Source organism: Mobula hypostoma, chromosome X1, assembly GCF_963921235.1.
Source record: "Mobula hypostoma chromosome X1, sMobHyp1.1, whole genome shotgun sequence".
NCBI lineage: Eukaryota > Metazoa > Chordata > Chondrichthyes > Myliobatiformes > Myliobatidae > Mobula > Mobula hypostoma.
The window spans coordinates 39,405,300-39,426,595 of NC_086128.1; the positions used below are offsets into that span (position 1 = coordinate 39,405,300).

Sequence of the window (21,296 nt, forward strand, 5' to 3'; positions counted from 1 at the left end):
TCCAAGTTTGTGGATGACACAAAGCTGGGTGGCAGTGTTAGCTGTGAGGAGGATGCTAAGAGGATGCAGGGTGACTTGGATAGGTTGGGTGAGTAGGCAAATTCATGGCAGATGCAATTTAATGTGGATAAATGTGAAGTTATCCACTTTGGTGGCAAAAGTAGGAAAACAGATTATTATCTGAATGGTGGCCGATTAGGAAAAGGGGAGGTGCAACGAGACCTGGGTGTCATTATACACCAGTCATTGAAAGTGGGCATGCAGGTACAGCAGGCGGTGAAAAAGGCGAATGGTATGCTGGCATTTATAGCGAGAGGATTCGAGTACAGGAGCAGGGAGGTACTACTGCAGTTGTACAAGGCCTTGGTGAGACCACACGTGGAGTATTGTGTGCAGTTTTGGTCCCCTAATCTGAGGAAAGACATCCTTGCCATAGAGGGAGTACAAAGAAGGTTCACCAGATTGATTCCTGGGATGGCAGGACTTTCATATGAAGAAAGACTGGATGAACTGGGCTTGTACTCGTTGGAATTTAGAAGATTGAGGGGGGATCTGATTGAAACGTATAAGATCCTAAAGGGATTGGACAGGCTAGATGCAGGAAGATTGTTCCCGATGTTGGGGAAGTCCAGAACGAGGGGCCACAGTTTGAGGATAAAGGGGAAGCCTTTTAGGACCGATATTAGGAAAAACTTCTTCACACAGAGAGTGGTGAATCTGTGGAATTCTCTGCCACAGGAAACAGTTGAGGCCAGTTCATTGGCTATACTTACGAGGGAGTTAGATATGGCCCTTATGGCTACGGGGGTCAGGGGGTATGGAGGGAAGGCTGGGGCGGGGTTCTGAGTTGGATGATCAGCCATGCTCATAATAAATGGCGGTGCAGGCTCGAAGGGCCGAATGGCCTACTCCTGCACCTATTTTCTTTGTTTCTATAATATTATTCTTCTCCCTTCCTGTGTAGCTAAATCACACTCCCTAGCAGAACCTGAATTCAATTGCACAAAAGATTCTGCGAATGCTGGGAAGCCAGAGGAACAGACACAAAATGCTGGAGGAACTCAGCAGGTCAGGCAACATCCATGGAAATGAATAAACAGTCAACGTTTTGGGCCGAGACTCTTCTTTAGAACTGGAAAGGAAGGAGGAAGATACCGGAATAAACAGGTGGGGGGAGAGAAAGGAGAACTCGCTAGGAGGTGATAGGTGAAACCAGGTGGATGGGAAAGGTAAAGGACTGGAGAAGAAGGAATCTGATAGGAGAGGAGAGTGGACCATGGGAGAAGGGGAAGAAGGAGGGGCTCCAGGGGGAGATGAGGAGAAGAGGTAAGAGGCCAGAGTGGGGAAAAATAATGGAAAGGGAAATCAATGTTCATGCCATCAGGTTGGAGGCTACCTAGACAGAATGTGAGGTGTTGCTCCACCTCTCTGAGAGAGGTCTCATTGTGTTAAAAGAGGAGGCCTTGGACCGACATGTTGGAACGGGAATGGGGATAGGAATTGAAATGGTTGGCCACTGGGAAATTTCACTTTTGGTAGGTAGAGCGGAGGTGCTCGACAAAGTGGTCCATCAATTTTTGTCTGCTTTCATCAATGTCGAGGAGGCCACATTGGCAGCACCAGATACAATAGATGAACCCAAGAGCTCGCAGGTGAAGTGTTGCCTCACCTGGAAGGACTGTTTGGGGCACTGAATGGAGGTAAGGGAGGAGGCGAATGGGCAGGTGTGTCATTTCTGTCGCCTGCAGGGGTGCCAGGAGGGAGATCAGTGAGAAGGGATGAATGGACAAGAGAATCACAGAGGGATTGATCCCTGTGGAAAGCAGAGAGTGGGGCGTGGGAGGAGGTAAAGATGAGTTTGGTGGTAGGATCCCGCTGAAGATGGTGGAAGTAGCGGAGAATGATGTACTGGATGCGGAATCTCATAGGGAGGTGAAACAAGTGGCACTCTGTCCCCGTTAAGGCGGCAGGGAGATGCCCGGGAAAAGGAGGAGATGTTGGTGAGGGCAGCGTCAAAGGTGGAGGAAGGGAAACCCCGTTCTTTGAGAAAGGAGGACATCTCTGATGTCCTGGAAAGAAAAACGTCATCCTGGGAACAGATGCGGCGGAGATGAAGGAATTGAGAAGAGGGAATAGCATTTTTACAGGAGACAGGGTGGGAAGAGATATAGTTAAAATTATTTTTAGTAATAGCCCTTTATAAGGTTGTTTTTGGTAAATGCGGTCTCTGGGATAATCCAATATCTCTTTTCATCAATTAATTTACAGACACTCGTCAAGTTTAAAATAAAGAGAGAACGCATGCGTGATCATATCCGAGACCACCCAGTTAAGGGAGAGAACAAATAATTGACAGATGGAAGAACCAATCACCTCTTAGAGCCTGTGACGGACAGGCACACTAGCCAATGGGCGGATATGTTTGAAGGCGGCTGAATGTAATTGTGCGGCTCACGATGGCGGCAGGTTTGAGCGAGAAACAACTGGGATTACGGGTGTTGCAGAGACTGATGGTGAGGGCAAAGGAACGGAGGAAGCATTGGTATTAATGTGGGAGGCAGCCCGTGGCAGGGTCGCTGTTACTGTGGAAGAGTTGCAGCCCCCGGAGGCAGGATTGGGCCCAGAGCCTGCCGGTCCCAGGAACTTGAGGGGTACAGGCGGCAGTTCAGTGCGTAGGGAGCAAAGGAGTATAACATAAAATCAGAGCAGGAGTCGATCACTCGGCCTGTCCAGCCTGCCGCGCTAGTCATACCCCAAACAATAGGGCGCCACGGTATCGTAGCGGTTTGCGCGACGCTATGGGATGTCAGAGTTAATTTCCGGCGTCGTCTGCAAGCAAGTTTATTACGCTCCCCCGCCCCCCGTCAAATGTGCGGGTTCCCCTCGGGTGCTCTGGTCTCCCTCCACGGTCCAAAGACGTTCCGGTTAGTAGGTTAATTGGTCATTGTAAATTGTCCCGTGATTAGGTTACCGACAAATCGATGGGTTGCTGAATTAACAGATGTCGGATAGATTTGCCTTTGCTGGAGGATAAACAGGGTCTTGTGGGTGGTGAGAGGGTGTCTGGTCATTTATGGCAGCCGTCTTTTTCCTTTTTGCCCATCTTTAAAGACCCAGTTCATAACCTGGCGGGCTCATGGATATTTATCCCCTGGTTTAATGTTGAGTTACGGAAAAGGTTGGCAGGTTGGTTGAACAAGTTAAGACAAACAGGGTTGCTCAGACTGCAGAGTGCAATCGGTACTGCAGAGGCAACACACACACGCAAAATGCTGGAGGAACTCAGCAGGTCAGGCCACATCTATAGAAATGAATAAACAGTCGACGTTTCGGGCCAAGACCTTGATCAGGGCTCTTGTGTTCCGTATTGCAGAGTTTGGAATTAAAGCATTCAGGGAGACCTGATCTGTTGATGGAAGTGTATTATAATCTATATGTTCTGGAGAGTGTGGGAATAGTGGTACAGTTTTGTTGGGTATTAGCACATGTGGGTGTCTTGAGTAATGAATGGGCTGATGTTATAGCAAAACAGACACTTACTAAGTTGGAGGTAGATATATTAGTTAATATGGGAAAGTATGAAGCCAAATCCTTTATTAGGTTCGCTGGGGTTGGGAAATGGCAGAAATTCTGGGATAGGAGTGGGACAGGGACATAGTATTACGAGTTGTTTCCATCAGTTCAGCAGGGCTCCTTTTGGGAAGAAATAGGAAGGAAGATGTGTGCTTGGTGAGACTAACGTTTGGACATATGAATTTGCACTCCACTTTGGCATTTATTGGTAAGCATAGTAAGAATGAGTGGTGTGATTTTTGGTTGAGCATGTGATCATAGTGTACCACAGATATTCATTGGAACTGGGGAAGCTGTTGAGGGAATTGTTGGGTAGATCTTGGGGTTTCTACTTTTCTGGCACCTGAAGCAGGGATGGTTAAGTTGTGTTTGAGCCTGGTGAATTTTTTAATTAAAATAGGTTGGGAGGTAGCATCTGATCCCCTCCATAGCTCCCTTCATACTCCATTACAATAAGTGGCAGTAATGCACCTTCCTGATAGGTGCAAGTCGCCATTAGCACAAAGGAAGAAAAATGTGGGTTGCTGGGCAGTGCGGCTCAAAGGGCCGATAGTGCTTGTTCACATTGTAATTCTAAATAATTTTTTAAAAATCCCTTTACCAGTTTTACATTGCCCTGAATTTCCCTGTTTTCAATAAAAATATTTACCTTCCCCTGAAATACTTCTTATGATCAAGCCAAAACAACTCTGGGGTTTAGAAATTCGAGACGCAGCGTGGAATAAGCCCTTCTGGCCCTTAGAGCCACACTGCCAAGCACTCCCCCAATTTAGCTCGAGCTTAATAATGGGACAATTTACAATGAACCTAATAATTGCTACATCTTTGGACTGTGAGAGGAAATCAGAGGACCCGGAGAAAATCCACACATTCCTCGGGGAGGACGTACAGACTGCCTACTGTGATGTCAGAATTGAACTCCGAACTTTGACGCCTCAAGCTGGAATAATAACGTACTAACTGTTACGCGACTGTGGCGCTGAAATACAGAGATGCTGCACCTATGCACCTTAATATTATGTGATAGTAGCCTTGTGACGATGTCTTGTTTGAGACTTCCCCCACTGGTGGAAACTTCTCAGCAACTACCCTGTCATGTCTCCTGGTAATCTAATAATGGTTTTATGTACTGTAGGTAGCTTGTCAGAGAGGGTTTGAAGGTGCTGTGCAAAGTGCAGTGTTAAATTATGATATTAGTGGAACATAATATGGTGGTGTTTCATGACGCAGATTATTTGGGTGTGGTCTGCTAAATCCTAAATTAATGGAGTATAGCCAGGAGTCAAATCTGAATTAGTGGAGGATGTTCATTCAATGCAAGTTCATCATCAAAAGGGGAAGAAATATAATAGTACTTATGAAAAGCTGTACAGAAAAGTCATAGAAACAGTTCAGTCTTAAAGTGAGTGAAGTTATCCATGCTGGTTCCTGGTGGTTGTAGAGTACTAACTGTTCCTGAACCTGGTGTTATGAGACCTAAGCCTTCTGTACCTCCTGTTCGATGGTAGTAATGAGAATAGAGCATAGCCTGGATGATGGGGGTCTTTAATGATGGATGCTGCTTTCTTATGGCAATGCTCCATGTAAGTGTACTTGATAATGGGAGGGCTTTGCCTGTGATAGACTGGACTGCATCCTCCACTTTCTTTAGCCTTTTCCATTCCTGGTCATTGATATTTCTATATCAGGCTGCAATGCAACCAGTTAGGATACTCTCCACAGTGCATCTATAGAAGTTAAAAGGTTAAATCTGTGCAAACTTCTAAGAAAGTAGAAGTGCTATTGTGCCTAATTTGCGATGACATGTATGTGCTGGTCCCGAGACAGATCCTCTGTTTGTGAAGACCAAGTAATTTAAAGCTACTGACCACCTCCACCTCCATTTCTCTAATGAGGATTGGCTTATGGGCCTCCAGCATCTTCCTTCTTCAGTTGGTACTTTATCCTCAAATTCATGTAGTCTTAAGTACCGAATTAGTGGTGTGTTAATCGGTCTCAAATCCTGAATTGGTGTAATCTGGTCTCCTGCCCCAATGAAGTGTATTCCATTGATGGCAGTGGAGGGTTAATAAGGTTACTAAAGTTGATGCTGTTGAATTTTTATTTGTTAACTTTGTACTTTTCCACTGAGATCTTAGCATGTTCCTCTATGTGAATGTGATAAGTGTGTCCATCTGGGCCAGAATGTTCAACAAGCATGGGCTTTTATGTTGCTGACTATATCACCTCTTAATAACATATTGTATGGACAGTCATGTTTACAATAGAATTGCCATGTCACATGCTGAATTAATGGAGTGAACTCTGGTACACTCTGGTGTGAATGTCAGGTGCTTGGTAGTGAAAATAATTTATTGATTTATTTGGCAATATTATTTATTAATTTACTTTTCATATTTGCATAACAAAAAGTTAGCTTATCCATAAATCACTGTGGTACAGAAGCTGCACCGCAGCTGACAGGAGGGCTCTACAGCGCATAGTTAAAGCTGCCCAATGCATCACCAGCCTACCTGCCATCAAGGATGTGCATGCAGAAAGGTGCCAGCAATATCATGAAGGATCCCACCCACCCTGCTCATGGACTGTTTGCCCCACTCCCATCAGGGAAGAGGCTATGCGTGGATGCTGTCAGGACCACGAGACTCAAAAACAGTTATTTCCCCCAAGCTATCACACTGATCAACACCTCCACCCACTAACCCACCCCCGCCATCACTACTTTATAATTTCCTGTCAGAATCACCATATATACAGATACTCCTGTATGTAGAGTCACTTTATGTACAATACATGCAATCAGTTTATGTATATAAGCTAATCTTTTAAGTATTTATATTTATTCTGTTCTTTGTGTGTGTTGTGTTTTTTTTAATGCTGCATCGGATCCAGAGTAACAATCATTTTATTCTCCTTTACACTTGTGTACTAATGAATGATAATAAATAATCTTGAATGTTGATCTTGAAATTGAATATTCTGAAGTACTGAATGGTATTTCAATGATCAGCTACTTCCCTTTCAACCATTCGGTCCATTCAGCCGAACCCTAATCACTACAACACCAAGAATACTTTGATTACTTTGCACTGAAAGATATTTTTTGTTCTAATTGTGGCCTTTCATGTAAATATTGTATATAATTTATGCTTTTTTTCTTGTGAATGTTGCTTATGTGCTACTATATGCCGCAGCTTATGTCACTGCTGCAGCAAGTGAGTTTTTCATTGCACCTGTGCATACATAGATTTGGTGCACTTTTTAAGACCATAAGACATAGGAGCATAGTTAGGCCATTCTGCCCATTGAGTCTGCTCCACCGTTACATCAGGGCTGATTAATTATCCCTCTCAACCCTATTCTTCTTTCTCCCCTTAACCTTTGATGTCCTGATTAATCAAGAAACTATCGACCTCCACTTTAAGTATACCCAGTGACTAAGTCTCCACGACTGACTGTGGCAATGAATTCCAATTCACCACCCTCTGGCTAAAGAAATTCCTCCTCATTCTGTTCTAAAGGGATGTCCTTGTATTCAGAGGCTGTGCCCTCTGGTCTTAGACTTCCTCACGATTGGAAACATCCCCTCCACCTCCATGGTCTCGCAAGACTAACGGATGCCTTTACAAGGTGCATGACCATACAGTTCCCTACACTGTATTCCATCCACCACTTATTTGTCCATTCTCCCAATCTGTCCAAGTCCTTCTGCAGACTCCCTACTTCCCTAATACTGCCTGCCCTTCCACCTATGTTGAATCGTCTGCAAACTTGGCCACCAAGCCATCAATTTTGTCATCCAAATCATTGACATATAATGTGACAAAAGTCCCAACACTGACCACTGTGACACACCAGTAGTCACTGGCAGCCAACCAGAGTAGGCCCCTTTATTCCCACTCTTTGCCTCCTGCTAGTCAATCAATCTTCTAACCATCCTAGTATCTTTCCTGTATTTCCATGGGCTCTTGTCTTGTTAAACAGCTTCACGTGTGGCACCTTTTCAAAGGCGTTCTGAAAATCCAAATGAACAATATCCACCGACTCTATATAAAACAATAACAAACTAAATGTGAAGTGTAAAATAGATGTATAGTTTATCATCATTAATCTTCACTTTAACTTAAATGGACTTCCTATGAATTAATGAAATAACTTAGAAATGTATTATTTTTGGATATTTTATGTGTTGAAAGGACTTTCAGACTTCCATTGTTTAACAATATCATCAAGTTTAATTCCCCTCCATAGATGATGCATGATTTGCTGAGTACCTCCAGTATTTTAAGTTCTCCTTGTCCTTTCCTGATGTTTGTGATATTCTTTTAGGATGTGAAATGCCCATTTGTGGAAGAAATCCAAGAGGATGATTCAGATCCAGTTATTCAGTTACTATGCACGCCGGGAGAGGACAGACTCCAGATCTTAGAATGGTTATGCATCAGGTACTCAATGTTCATACTTCAGTGTTCTTGCAATTTATGAAATGTTTGCTAATATTTTGTATTTTAAAAGATTGAAGGAGTTGCGAAGGGGGTCAGAGGTGAACCCTGTGTTATAATGTTACAAAATGTGAAACATACTAAATTGTGCAACTCAAGTGCTGATGTTGAAAGAAATCTCGGTGTCCTTTTATGAGTCACTGAAAGTTGATGTGCAGGTGCAGTAAACAGGATTATTACAACAGGGTTTGAATGTAAAAGATATTTTAATGAAATTATAAAAGCTCCTGGGTAGACTAGAATATAGCGTATATGTCCAGTGTTTATATCTAAGGAAGGATGTATTTTCGATAGGTTCACCAAACTCGTTGCTAATATTGGAGATTATCCTAAGAAGTAAGTAGACTAGAGCTTAGAAGAATGAGAGGTGGTGTAATTGGAATATTAAATTAAACAGTAAGAATAAATAGAGCCTTTTCAACTTAAATTGCTGTGGCTTGTCAGGTGCAATACAAATTGTGCTGGGATCCCAACTGTTCACAATAATATCAGTCATTTAGATGAGGGGACTTAACAGGGCATGTAGACTGGTCACCTACCGCAAAAATAAAAGGTAAGTCGTTGAAAACTTGAGTTGTAAAGAAATTTATTCAACCAGCGAGCAGTGAGTTTTTTTAATCCTTCACCCAAGAGAGTTGTGCAGGATTGCTTAGCATACTTGAAGCAGAGGTCAATATATATTTGGATGTTAAGGGAATAAAGAATATGATTTAGTACAGGAAGGTGGCGCAGGTGCAAGGGGCTGAATAACTTAATCCTGCATCAATTTCTTACATTGTTGTGTTAGATCTCATTATTAATTCCTTGTTAAAGTATTCCAGTATTTTCCCACCTGGCCTACAGTTTCCTGCTTTCTCTCTCCTTTCTTGATAGAGGGTGCAGGTGTAATATATTTGTGGTTTTCCAGTCACTTGGGATCTTTCCAAAATCAATGTAGAACAAAAGCTGTTGGTGTTTGCATCCTGTTTCATATGCAAATTGTTGGGAACTTTAACCTCACATTATTGCACTAAGGCAGTTTGTAACCAAGAGGCCTGCAGGGACAGAGTCTTTACAACCTTGATGTACTACTGACTTATAACTTTTAATGAGGTATTGATTTGCTTTGCTGTTAATGTTTTCTGCAATTTAAATATCTGATATCACTATGCTAGTCTTTCAGGAAAGTAAAATAATCAAATAATTTGTGTTTGTTTTATAGCTTTGATCCACGACTCAAAAGAAAATTTGAAGAGCTACATTATCAATCCATGCAGGACCATGGAACAGAACTTGTAATAAAACGTAGGAAGTTTTCCTAATTTTCCTGACTGTTATCGTGGAGTAGAACTTTATAGTCTATAGCATTAGAGTTTCAATGTTTTTCATTTTTCAGTTCTCTGAACATTATCTATTTAATATTTTGAATATTCTCAGAATGGCTTTTTCGAAGATGATTGTTAGAGTTCTGATTTTTATTTGGACACTTCCTGCAAAATGAGTGTAGTGAGAAATTAAGAGATGCAAGATGCAATAGATATGCGTGTCTGGAATAATGGGTATAGGCCATATGGCTTCACAAATCTTCTTGCTCTTCAGAATGGCTGGTTCATTATGGCCAAGACTATGCTCAAGTTTGCTTTGCTCTTTGGATTCCTAGCTCCTGATTCCTTAATGTTCAAAAATCTCACCTTTGAATATGCTCAATTACTGCATCACCACTCTTCCAGGTAGAAAGTTCCAACATTTCTACCTATCAAGCATGAGTGTGGGTACGTTATATTCTGTCTTTTCATTATTATGGTAAATTGAAAATAGCTGTGCTCCTCAGCACTAATCCCTGTGGCAGCCCACTGCTTAGAAATTGGCAACTTAAAAACAACTACGTTATTTCTGTTTCATTTTTGGTCCTTTAACCAATCCTGCAATCATGGTAAAGTATTACCCCCAATGCTATGAGCCATTTTTCCAATAACAACCTATTGTCCTTACCCCAACTTCCAAAAAGCAGATATTTTACACAATTCTGATATACCCTTATGTCCAGCTAGTTACATCAGTAAAATACTGTTAGATTTTTAAACATGGTTCTCTTTTTAATGGCCTTGCTGTCACTGTTTATTGTGATATTCTAAGTGCCATGTTAACTTATCCTTAATGATGGATTCCGGTGTTTTGTCAATGACATGTCATACTGTCAGACTAATTACCAACATCTTTTCCCCGTTTAAATAATGTGTCACATTTGCTACCCTTCAATTTACTGTGTTTGAGGAATTTAGACACAGAATCTGAGGAATTTAGGGAGACAATGATTAATGGAAACATTATTTCTGGAGCCATCTCTTTTAGAACCCTACAGTGTAGCCTACCAAGTCTCGAGAAATTGTTCAATTTGGGTACCTTCTCATTTCTCAAGTACAAGCTCTTCAGTGATATTACTTTGAAGATGCCTTGGTTCCCCTCAAAATCTACCACGTTCAGTATATTTCTAGATTGATAAGAATTCTGAGCAGACCTTCGTTTAAGTTTGTGTGAAAAGGATATATTCATGATATAAAATTGATCTACTAAACACTTAACTACCTCTATTTCACAGAAATGACCTGGCTTGGGGATAGCTTGGGAGTGTGCAGTGCAGAGGACTTTGATCTCTTTAGGGTAATACACTCTTGTTTTTTTTTAACCTTTGATAAAACTCACTTATATGAATTTAAAATTCTCCCTACTCTTGAAGTTCTCACTTTGTTCTTTCTATTGATGTATAATTTAATAGCCAGTCTATGAGTTATCCCTTGTGTACATTTGCATTCCTGGTCTGGTTTTGAAATTTTGGGAATTTTTTTAATATACAACTTGCTTTTTAAGGTTAAGCTCCAAAGTCTTTCATGTGTGACTTATATTCTCTTATCACAGCACAGACCATTGAGTCTTTACCGACCCTTAGAGTAAATTTATTATCTAAGTATGTATATGTCACCATATACTACACTCAGATTCATTTTATTGCAGGCATTCAGCTTGTACCAGAGAGTGAGGAGATAATTGATCAGAGTTACAGGGAAGTAGTCACCCCGAAGTTGCAGGAGGCAAGTAGCTGGGTGACTGTCAGGAGAAATGGAAATGTGAATAGGCAGTTCGTGCAGAGCACCCCTGTGGCCGTTCCCCTCAAAAATAAGTATACCGTTTTGGATATTGTTGTGGGGATGACCTTCTAGGGGAGTGCCACGGAAACCGGGTTACTGGCACTGAGCATAAGTCCAAGGTGTAGAAGGGAAAGAGGGAGAAGAGGGGAGCAAGTGGTAGTGATGGGGGACTCGATAATCAGGGGAACAGACAGGAGATTCTGTAGATGTGAGCGGGACACCCAGATGGTATGTTGCCTCCCAGATGCCAGGGTCAGGGATATCTTGGATCACATCCACAAAATTTTGGAGAGGGAGGGAGAGAAGCTCGATGTCTTGGTACATATTGGTACCAATGACAGATGAAGGAAAAGTAAAGAGGTCTTGAAAAGAGCATTTAGAGAGCTAGGTAGAAAGCTGAGAAGCAGGACCTCGTGGGTAGTAATTTCTGGATTGCTGCCTGTGCCAGGTGCCAGTGAGGGTACAAACAGGATGATTTGGCAAATTAATGCGTGGCTGAGAAGCTGGTGCAGGAGCAGGGCTTCCGGTTCTTGGATCATTGGGATCTCTTATGGGGGAGGTATAACCTGTTCAAAAGTGATGGGTTACACCTGAACCCAAGGGGAACCAATATTCTCATGGGCAGGTTTATAGAGCTGTCGGGGTGGGTTTAAACTAATTTTGCAGGAAGGTGGAAACCGGAATGAAGGGACTCAGGATAGGATGGTTGGTAAAAAAAGCAAAAATAGCACGCAGTCAGTCTTTCAGGAAGGGCAGACAGATGATAGGACAAAGTTGCAGACAGCAGGGTGAGTATCAGTGCATTAGGGATGCAGAATCAAAAAGGGTAGCAAATGTAGTGTTATATCTCAATGCACTGAGTATAAGAAATAAGGTGGATGATCTTATTGCACTTTTACAGATTGTTGGGTATGACATGGCCATCCCTGAATCGTGGCTGAAGGATGGTTGTTGTTGGGAGCTGAATGTCCAAGGTTACACGTTGTATCGGAGGGAGAGGATGGTCAGCAGAGGGGGTGGCGTGGCTCTGCTGGTAAAGAATGGCATCAAATCATTACAAAGATGTGACATAGGATTGGAACATGTTGAGTCCTTGTGGGTTGAGTTAAGAAACTGCAATGGTAAAAGGACCCTGATGGCAGTTATAAACAGGCCTCGCAACAGTAGATGGGATGTGTCCACAGATTGCAACAGGAAATAGAAAAGGCATGCCAAAAGGGCAATGTTATGATAGTCATGGGAAATTTCAACATGCAGTTCAACTGGGAAAATCAGGTTGGAAATGGATCCCAAGAGAGTGAGTTTATTAAATGCCTACAAGATGGCTTTTTAGAGCAGTTTGTCATTGAGCCTGCTAGGGGATCAACAGTACTGGATTGGGTGTTATGTAACGAATTGGAGGTGATCAAGGAGCTTAAGGTAGAAGAACCCTTAGGAGGCAGTGATCACAATATGATTGAGTCCAACTTGAAATTTAATAGGGAGAAAGTAAAGTCTGATGTAGCAGTATTTCAGTGGAGTAATGAACATTACAGTTGTATGAGAGAGGAGTTGGCCAAAGTAAATTGGAAGGAGCTGCTGGCAGGGATGATAGCAGAGCAGCAATGACATGAGTTTCTGGGAAAAATGAGGAAAGTGCAGGATAGATGTATTCCAAAAACAAAGAAATAGTCATATGGCAAAAATTGTACAACCATGGCTGACAAGGGATGTCAATGCTTATGTAAAAGCAAAAGAGGGCATACAACAAAGCAAAAACTAGTGGGAAGACAGAGGGTTTAGGAAGCTTTTAAAACCCTACAGAGAGCAGCTAAAAGAATCGTTAGAAGGGTAAAGATAAAATATGAAAGCAAGCTATGAAACAAAATGTAAAAAATAAAAGAGAGATGAGGGAATATCGGACTGCTAGAAAATGAGACCGGAGAAATAACGGAGAACAAGGAGATTGCAGGTGAACTAAATGAGTATTTTGCATCAGTCTTCATTGTGGAAGACACTAGCAATGTGTCAGATATTGAGCATGAAGAAAGCTCACCTCTGTCCCAGGATACTGACGGACTTTTACCGCTGTACCATTGAGAGCGTAACTCACCAACTGCATCTCAGTGTGGTATAGCAATTGTCCTGTATCGGACTGCAAAGCACTCCAGCGTGTAGTGAAGACTGCCCAGCGGATTATCGGCACCCAGTTGCCCACCATTGAGAACATCTACCGTAAACGCTGCCTGGGCAGGGCGAAAAGCATTATCAGGGATGCATCTCACCCTAACCATGGACTTTTTACTCTCCTCCCATCCGGTAGACGCTACAGGAGCCTCCGCTCCCGCACTAGAAGGCACAGGAAGAGCTTCTTCCCTGAGGCTGTGACACTGCTGAACCTCTCATCACAGCGCTAAGCAGTATTGCATCCGTATTGTACTGTCTCAGTACTTTTATATTTGTGTGCTGTAGCACTTTTTTTATTCGCAGTTATTTTGTAAATAACACTATTCTTTGCATTTCTGGTCAGATGCTAAATGCATTTCATTGGCTTTGTATCTGTACTCAGCACAGTGACAATAAAGTTGAATCTAATCTAATATTGAAGGGTGTGAGGGAAGAAGAGTGAGTACAGTTATTATTACAGGGAGAAGGTGCTCAAAAAGCTGAAAGGCCTGAGGGTACATAAGTCACCCGAACCAGATGAACTGCACCCTAGGATTCTGAAAGAAGCAGCGGTAGAGATTGTGGAGGCATTAGTAATAATCTTTTAAAAGCCATTGAACTCTGGCATGGTACCAGAAGACTGGAAAATTGCAAATGTCACTCCATTCTTTAAGAAAGGAGGAAGGCAGCAGAAAGGAAAGTATAGACTGGTTATCCTGACCTCAGTGGTTGGGAAGATGTTGGAGTGAATTGTTAAGGGTGAGGTTATGGAGTGGAGTACTTGGTAACACAGGACAAGGTAGGACAAAGTCAGAATGGTTTCCTTAAAGAAAGACCTTGCCTGACTAACCTGTTAGAATTCTTTAAGGAGATTACAAGTAGTATAGATAAAGGGGATGTAGTGGATGTTGTATATTTGAATTTTCTGAAAGCCTTTGATAAGGTGCCACACATAAGGCTGTTTATCAAGTTAGGAGCCCATGGCATTACAGGAAATTTACTAGCATGCTTAGAGCACTGGATGATTTGTAGGAGGCAGTGAGTGGGAATAAAAGGATCCTTTTCTGGTCAGCTGCCGGTGACTAGTGGTGCTCCACAGTAGTTGGTGTTGGGACCGCTTCTTCTAATGCTGTATACCAATGATGTAGATAATAGAATAGGTGGCTTTGCTGCCAAGTTTCCAGATGGTATGGTGGAGATTAGTGTTGAGGAAACAGGTAGGCTGCAGAAGGACTTAGAGAAGGGCAACAAAGTGGCAAATGCAATACAGTGTTGGAAAATGCATGATCATGTATTTTGGTAGTAGAAATAAATGTGCAGACTATTTTCTAAACGTGGAGAAAATCCAAAAATCTGAGATGCAAAGGGACTTCGGAGTCTGTGTAGGGAACGCCCTAAAGGTTAACTTGCAGGTAGAGTTGGTGGTGAGGAAGGCAAATGCAATGATTGCATTCATTTCAAGGTATCTAGAATACAAGAGCAAGGATGTGATGCTGAGGCTTTATAAGGCACTGCTGAGGCCTCACCTTGAGTATTGCGAACAGTTTTGGGCTTCTTATCTAAGCAAAGATGTGCTGGCATTGGAGAGGGTTCAGAGGAGATTCACAAGGAAGATTCTGGGAAGGGCTATTATACAAGGAATGTTCGATAGCTCTGGGTCTGTGCTCGCAGGAATTTAGAATAATGAGGGGGAATCTCATTGAAACCTTGCGAATATTGAAAGGCTTAGACAGAGTAGATGTGGAAAGGATGTATCCAATGGTGGGGGGGGGGTGTGCCCAGGACAACAGAGCACAGCCTCAGGATAGAGGGGCATCCATTTAAAACTGAGATGTGAGAAGTTTCTTTAGCCAGAGGGTGGTGAATTTTATGGAATTTATTACCACAGGCATCTGTGGAGGCCAGGTCATTGGGCATATTTAAGGCAGAGCTCGAAAGGTTCTTGATTGGACACAGCATCAAAGGCTATAGGGAGAAGGCTGGGGAGTGGGGCTGAGGAGGGGGAGAAAGGGATCAGCCATGGTGGAATGGTGGAGCAGACTCGATGGGCCAAATGGCCTAATTCTGCTTCTATGTCTTATGGTCTTATTAACAAAGAAATGCGATAGAATCAATGAAAAACTACACACAAGCAAAGACTGACAAATAACCAATGTGCAAAAGAAGATAAACTATGCAAGTAGAAAAAATACTTGTAATAATAAATAAATAAGTAATACCGGCCAAGGTGGCACTGGTGAACCACAGTGTCATGTTGCAAGCTGCTTACAAAGCTTATAAATATACCTCTTCTGAATTGCACTCACTGAAATCTGCAGCCTTTAATTTTCCTTTAAACAACATACTTTTGAACTATCTTAATGAACTAGTGATTTCACGATCTTCTGAAAGACTTGGTGGACTTCACTCCTAAGCATGCAGGTACGGCACCTTTAAGCAAATGAAGGTTCATCACCATGGCCTGAGGGAGGAGGGGAGGACTTCAAGCCTGGGTGGAATGCCAAACAATGAATGTTCCTCGACCAGGCATCTTGTCAACAATTGTACAGTTGCTGAAGAACAAGATTGAGGACCTAAGGGCAAGATTGCTGTATTTGATGGAAATGAGGAATTGCTGCATTTTCTGCTTCACAGAGACATGGCTCACTCTGAACACGCTGGATTCGGCGATTAGACCCGAGGACTTGTTGCTACAAAGAGGATGGACTGAACTGCTGATTTGGTGAAAGGCAAAAAGTGGGGGTCTGTTCTTCATTATAAACTCTGTGGTGCTTGGATTCACCTGTTTTGGTCATATCACACTTTTTTTTCCCCCCAACCTGGAATATTGAATGATTTATTGCCGACCTTTCTACTTACTAAGGGAGCTCTTTGTGATCCTGACCGCAGTTTACATACTGCCAAAAGCCGACATTAACCAGGCATTTGAGATATTTAATGTTGCCATCACCAAAAAATGCTGCCCAAATCATAGTCAGGGACTTCAGTCAGGCTTGTTTAAAGAAATCTCGGACCAGTTATCATCAGCATATAACCTGCAGCACCAGCAAACTAGACCATTGCTATACTACAATTAGGAATACCTTCCATTCTGTGCCTGGACCATATTTTGGGAAATCTGATCAATTGGCTGTCCTCCTCCTACTTGCTTACAGGCAGAGCCTAAAGAGCAAGGCTTCAGAGATAAGGACAACAAATAGGTGGTTGCGTGAGGCAGAGGAGTGGCTATAGAATTGCTTCAAGTCAGTGGACTGGGCAGTGTTCAGGACTCATCAGAGGATCTTAATGAATACCATGGTTGTCATGGACTTCAGTAAAACAGTTGTTGACGAGTCTGTCCCCACAAAATTATTCAGTCTTTCCCAACCAGAAGCCCTGGATGAACGATGAGATTCTCAATCTACTGAGGGCCAGATTAGTGGCATCCAGGTCTGGTGACCAAGTAAGATAAGAGGTCTAAGTACAATCTCCGGAAAGCCATCTCACGTACAAAATGGCAGTTCCAGACCAACCTTGAATCACTGGGGGATGCTTGACAGCTGTGGCAGGACTTGAATGCTATTACTTCTTACAAAATGAATCTAAGTGACATAGGTGACAACAAGGCTTTGTTCCTAGAGGAGTTCAATGCCTTCTATGCTTGCTTTGACTGTCAAAATATGGTGGAAACTTCATGAACTCCCAAAGGTCCCAATGACCCTGTGATTTCACTCTCTGGGGTTGCATGAGAGTATACTTTTAGAAACATGAAACCACAGAAAGAATCCGATCTGGGTGGGGTTCCTGACCGAGTACTAAAGACCTGTGTGATCAACTGGCTAGAGTGTTCACCAAATTCTTTAACCTCCCGCTTCAGCAGTCTGAGGTACCCACCTGCTGCAAGCAGGCTTCAATTATACTGGTGCCTAAGAAGAATGTGTAGACCTGCCTCAATAACTGTTGTCCAGGAGCACTTACATCCACTGTAATGAAGTGCTTTGAGAGGTTTGTGATGAAGCATATCAACTGCTGCCTGAGAAGTGACTTAGATCCACTCCAATTTGTCTACTGGCACAACAGGTTCAAAGGTTCAATTTAATGTCAGAAAAATGTATACAATATACATCCTGAAATGTTTTTTCTTTGCAAAACATCCATGAAAACAGAGAAATGCCCCAAAGAATGAACGACAGTTAGACGTGAGAACCCCAAAGTACCCCCCCCAGCTCCCCCCTCCTGCGCATAAGCGGCAGCGAGCAACAATCCCCTCTCCCCCCACCAGCAAAACAAAAGCATACCCGCTACTGAGCACAAGCGTGAGAGCTAAGTGATAGCAAAGACACAGACCTTGCAGTTACCCCAAAGACTACCTCAATTCATCCGGCATTCGGCAACCCACATGTTCTTTCTTTCCCTGATAAAGGAGAGGGAGGTGTCTCCCATTTTCACAGCGAGCGGGAGACATAACAACAACCCGCTGGTTTACGATTTTAAAAAGTCCGTCAACAGCATGTGCCATTTTATTAGTTCTTCACTCAACCCTGGAACATCTGGACAGCAAAGTTGCATACCTCAGGATGCTCTTTATCAACTACAGCTCAGTATTCAATGCCATCATCCCCACAAAACTAATCAATAAACTTCAAGACCTTGGCCTCAATACCTCCAACTGGAACCTCAAGTTTCGCACTTGCAGACCCCAGTCAGTTTGGATTGGCAACAACATCTCCTCCACAATCACCATCAGTACAAGTGTATCAAAAGGCTGCATGCTTAACCCCTTGCTCTACTCGCTTTACACTTATGACTGTGAGGCAAAGCACAGCTCTAATACCACATATAACTTTGTTGATGATGCCAGTGTTGTGGGCCAAATCAAAGGTAGTGATGAATCAACATACAGGAGGGAGATTGAAAATCTGGCTGAATGGTGCCACAACAACCTGTCACTCAATGTCAGCAAGACCAAAGAACTGATTATTGAATTTAGTCTGAGGAAAACTGGAGGTCCATCATCAGAGGTGGAGAGGATTAGCAACTTTAAATTCCTTTATGTTATCCTTTCAGAGGATCTGACCTTGGCCTAGCACACAAATGCAACTATGAAGAAAGCATGGCAGTGCCTCTACTTGCTTAGAAGTTATGAAGATTTGGCACGACAGCTGAAATTTTGACAGACATCTATAGATGTGTGCTGGAGAGTTAAGTGACTGGCTGCATCATAGCCTGGTATGCAATCACCAATGCCCTTGTACAGAAAATGCTACAAAAAGTAGTAGATCCAGCCCAGTCCATCACAGGTAAAGCCCTCCTCACCATTGAGCACAACTACACGGAACATTGTCACAGGAAAGCAGCATCTGTCATCAAGGACACTCCCACCACCCAGACTATAGTTTTTTCTTGCTCCTGCCTTAAGGAAGAAGGTACACAAGCCTCAGGACCCACACCAGCAGGTTCAGGAACATTTATTACCCCTCAACAATCAGGCTCTTGAACCAGAGGGGATAACTTCACTTTACTTAACTTGCCCCATCATTGAACTGTTCCCACAACCTATGGACTCATTTTCAAGGACTTTTCATCTCATGTTCTTGATATTTATTATTACTATTATTTCATTTTTTTCTTTTGTATTTACACAGTTTCTTCTCTTTTGCACACTGGTTGTCTGCCCTTTTGGGTGTGGTCTTTCAATATTGTGGACTACTTAAAATGCGATATGGCCAACACTTGCCTGGCCGTGTAACACCATGTCTTAAGACCATAAGGCATAGGAGCAGAATTAGGCCATTCAGCTCATTGATTCTGCTCCTCCATGCCATCATGCTGATCTAGTATCCCTCTCAACCCCGTTTTTCTGCCTTCTCCCCGTTACCTTTGATGCCCTGATTAATCAAGAACCTATCAACCTCCTTTTTGAATATACCCAGTGACTTGCCCTCCATAGCCATCTGTTGCAATGAATTCCATTGATTCACTACTCTCTGACTAAAGAAATTCCTCCTCGTCATCTTCTAAATCCTGCTATTCTGAGGCTGTGCCCTTTGTACTAGACTCCCCGACTATAGGAAACATCCTCTCCACATCCACTCTATCTATACCTGTCAATATTTGATAGGTTTAAATGAGATTTCCCCCCTCATTCTTCTAAACTGCAGTGAGTACAGGCCCAGAGCCATCAAACACTCCTCATACGTTAAACCTTTCAATCCTAGAGTAATTCTCGTGAACCTTCTCTGGACCCTCTCCAATACAAGCACATATTTTCTTAGATAAGGGTGCATTATCAAGGATGCATCTCGCCCTAACCATGGACTTTTTACTGTCCTCCCATCCAGTAGGTGCTACAGGAGCCTCCACTCCCGCACCAGCAGGCTCAGGAAGAGCTTCTTCCCTGAGGCTGTGACCCTGCTGAACCTCACATCACAGCGCTAAGCAGTATTGCACCCATATTGGATTGTCTTAGTAATTTTATATCTGTATGCTGTAGCACTTAGGTTTTTTTATTCGCAGTTATTTTGTAAATAATACTATTCTTTTGCACTTCTGGTCAGATCCTAATTGCATTTCATTGGCTTTGTATCTGTACTCAACACAACGACAATAAAGTTGAATCGAATCTAATCTAATCTAAAAAAAACTGCTCGCAATCCTCCAAGTGTGGTCTGACCAATGCCTTATAAAGCTTTAGCATTACATCATTGTTTTTATATTCTAGTCCTCTTGAAATCAATGCTAGCATTGGATTTGCCTTCCGTATTATTGACTCAACCTGCAAGTTAACCTTTAGGGAATCCTGCACCAGGACTCCCAAGTCTGTTTAAACCTCTGATTTCTGAATTTGCTCACTGTTTATAAAATAGCTTACACCTTTATTCCTTCTACCGAAGTGTATGACCATGCACTGTATTCCATCTGCCACTTCTTTGCCCATTCTCCAAATTTGTGTAAGTCCTTCTGCAGCCTCTCTGCTTCCTCAACACTACTTGACGCTTCACCAATCTTGGTATCGTCTGCAGACTTGCCCATAAAGCCACCAATTCAGTCATCCAAATCATTGACATACAAAGTGATGTGATCAATTGATCTTCAACTATCCACACCAGTATTTTTCCTGTAATACCATGGGCTCTTATCTTGTCAAACAGCCTCATGTGTGACAGCTTGTCAAGGGCCTTCAGAAAATCCAAGTACACAATATCCACTTACTCTCCTTTGTCCATCTTGTTTGTTACTTCTTCAAAGAGTTTCAACAGATTTGTCAGGCAAGATTTCCTTTTAAGGAACCCATGCTGATTTTAGCGTATTTTATTGTGGGCTTCCAAGTACCCTAACCACTGAAGTCAGGCTAACTGGCCTATAATTTCCTTTTTCTGCTTTCTCCCTTCTTGAAAAGTGGAGTGACATTAGCAATTTTCCACTCCTCCGGAACCATTCCAGAATCTAGTGATTCTTGAAAGATCATTACTAATGCCTCCACAGTCTCTTTAGCCACCTCTTACACAACCCTGGGGTGTAGTCTATTCGGCTCAGGTGTCTTTTCCACCTTCATACTTTTCAGCTTTGCAAACACCTTCTCCTTAGTAATGGTAACTACAATCACTACTGCCCTCTGATTCTTGAATTCTAGCATTCTGTTAGTGTGTTCCACAGTGAAGACTGACAAAAAATACTCAAGTTTGTCTGTTATTTCTTTGTCCCCCATTACCAACTCTCCAGCGTCATTGTTATTGGGGTCTTGCAGTGCCACTGACCTAAATATGCTTTAATTGGTATTGTTAATTCATTAACTTCTAACCTTCTCATTATTCATGCAGATTGCCACTTGATTTGTTTTGCATTGTATTCTGTATTCATAAGTATACAGGCAGATGTATTGGTACTCCTTGGGAGATCCAGGCCAATATAAAAGTGTTGACCCAAAAGTTGCTTTATTAGTTACATATACTGCAGGTTATCACGCATGGAT

The 21,296-nt window shown here is 42.5% G+C and overlaps 1 protein-coding gene across 1 annotated transcript in view; it reads left to right on the plus strand.

Annotated features, from left to right (window-relative positions):
* Nucleotides 1-2,411: 2,411 nt before the first annotated feature.
* Nucleotides 2,412-21,296, plus strand: part of haus7 (HAUS augmin-like complex, subunit 7) — a 39,991-nt gene continuing 21,106 nt past the window's right edge. Inside the window, exons 1-4 of the mRNA XM_063036987.1 lie at nucleotides 2,412-2,513; nucleotides 7,903-8,018; nucleotides 9,277-9,359; nucleotides 10,654-10,715. Of these exons, the coding sequence (XP_062893057.1) occupies nucleotides 2,457-2,513; nucleotides 7,903-8,018; nucleotides 9,277-9,359; nucleotides 10,654-10,715 (318 nt within the window). The 5' untranslated portion in view covers nucleotides 2,412-2,456. The remainder of the gene's footprint in view (nucleotides 2,514-7,902; nucleotides 8,019-9,276; nucleotides 9,360-10,653; nucleotides 10,716-21,296) is intronic.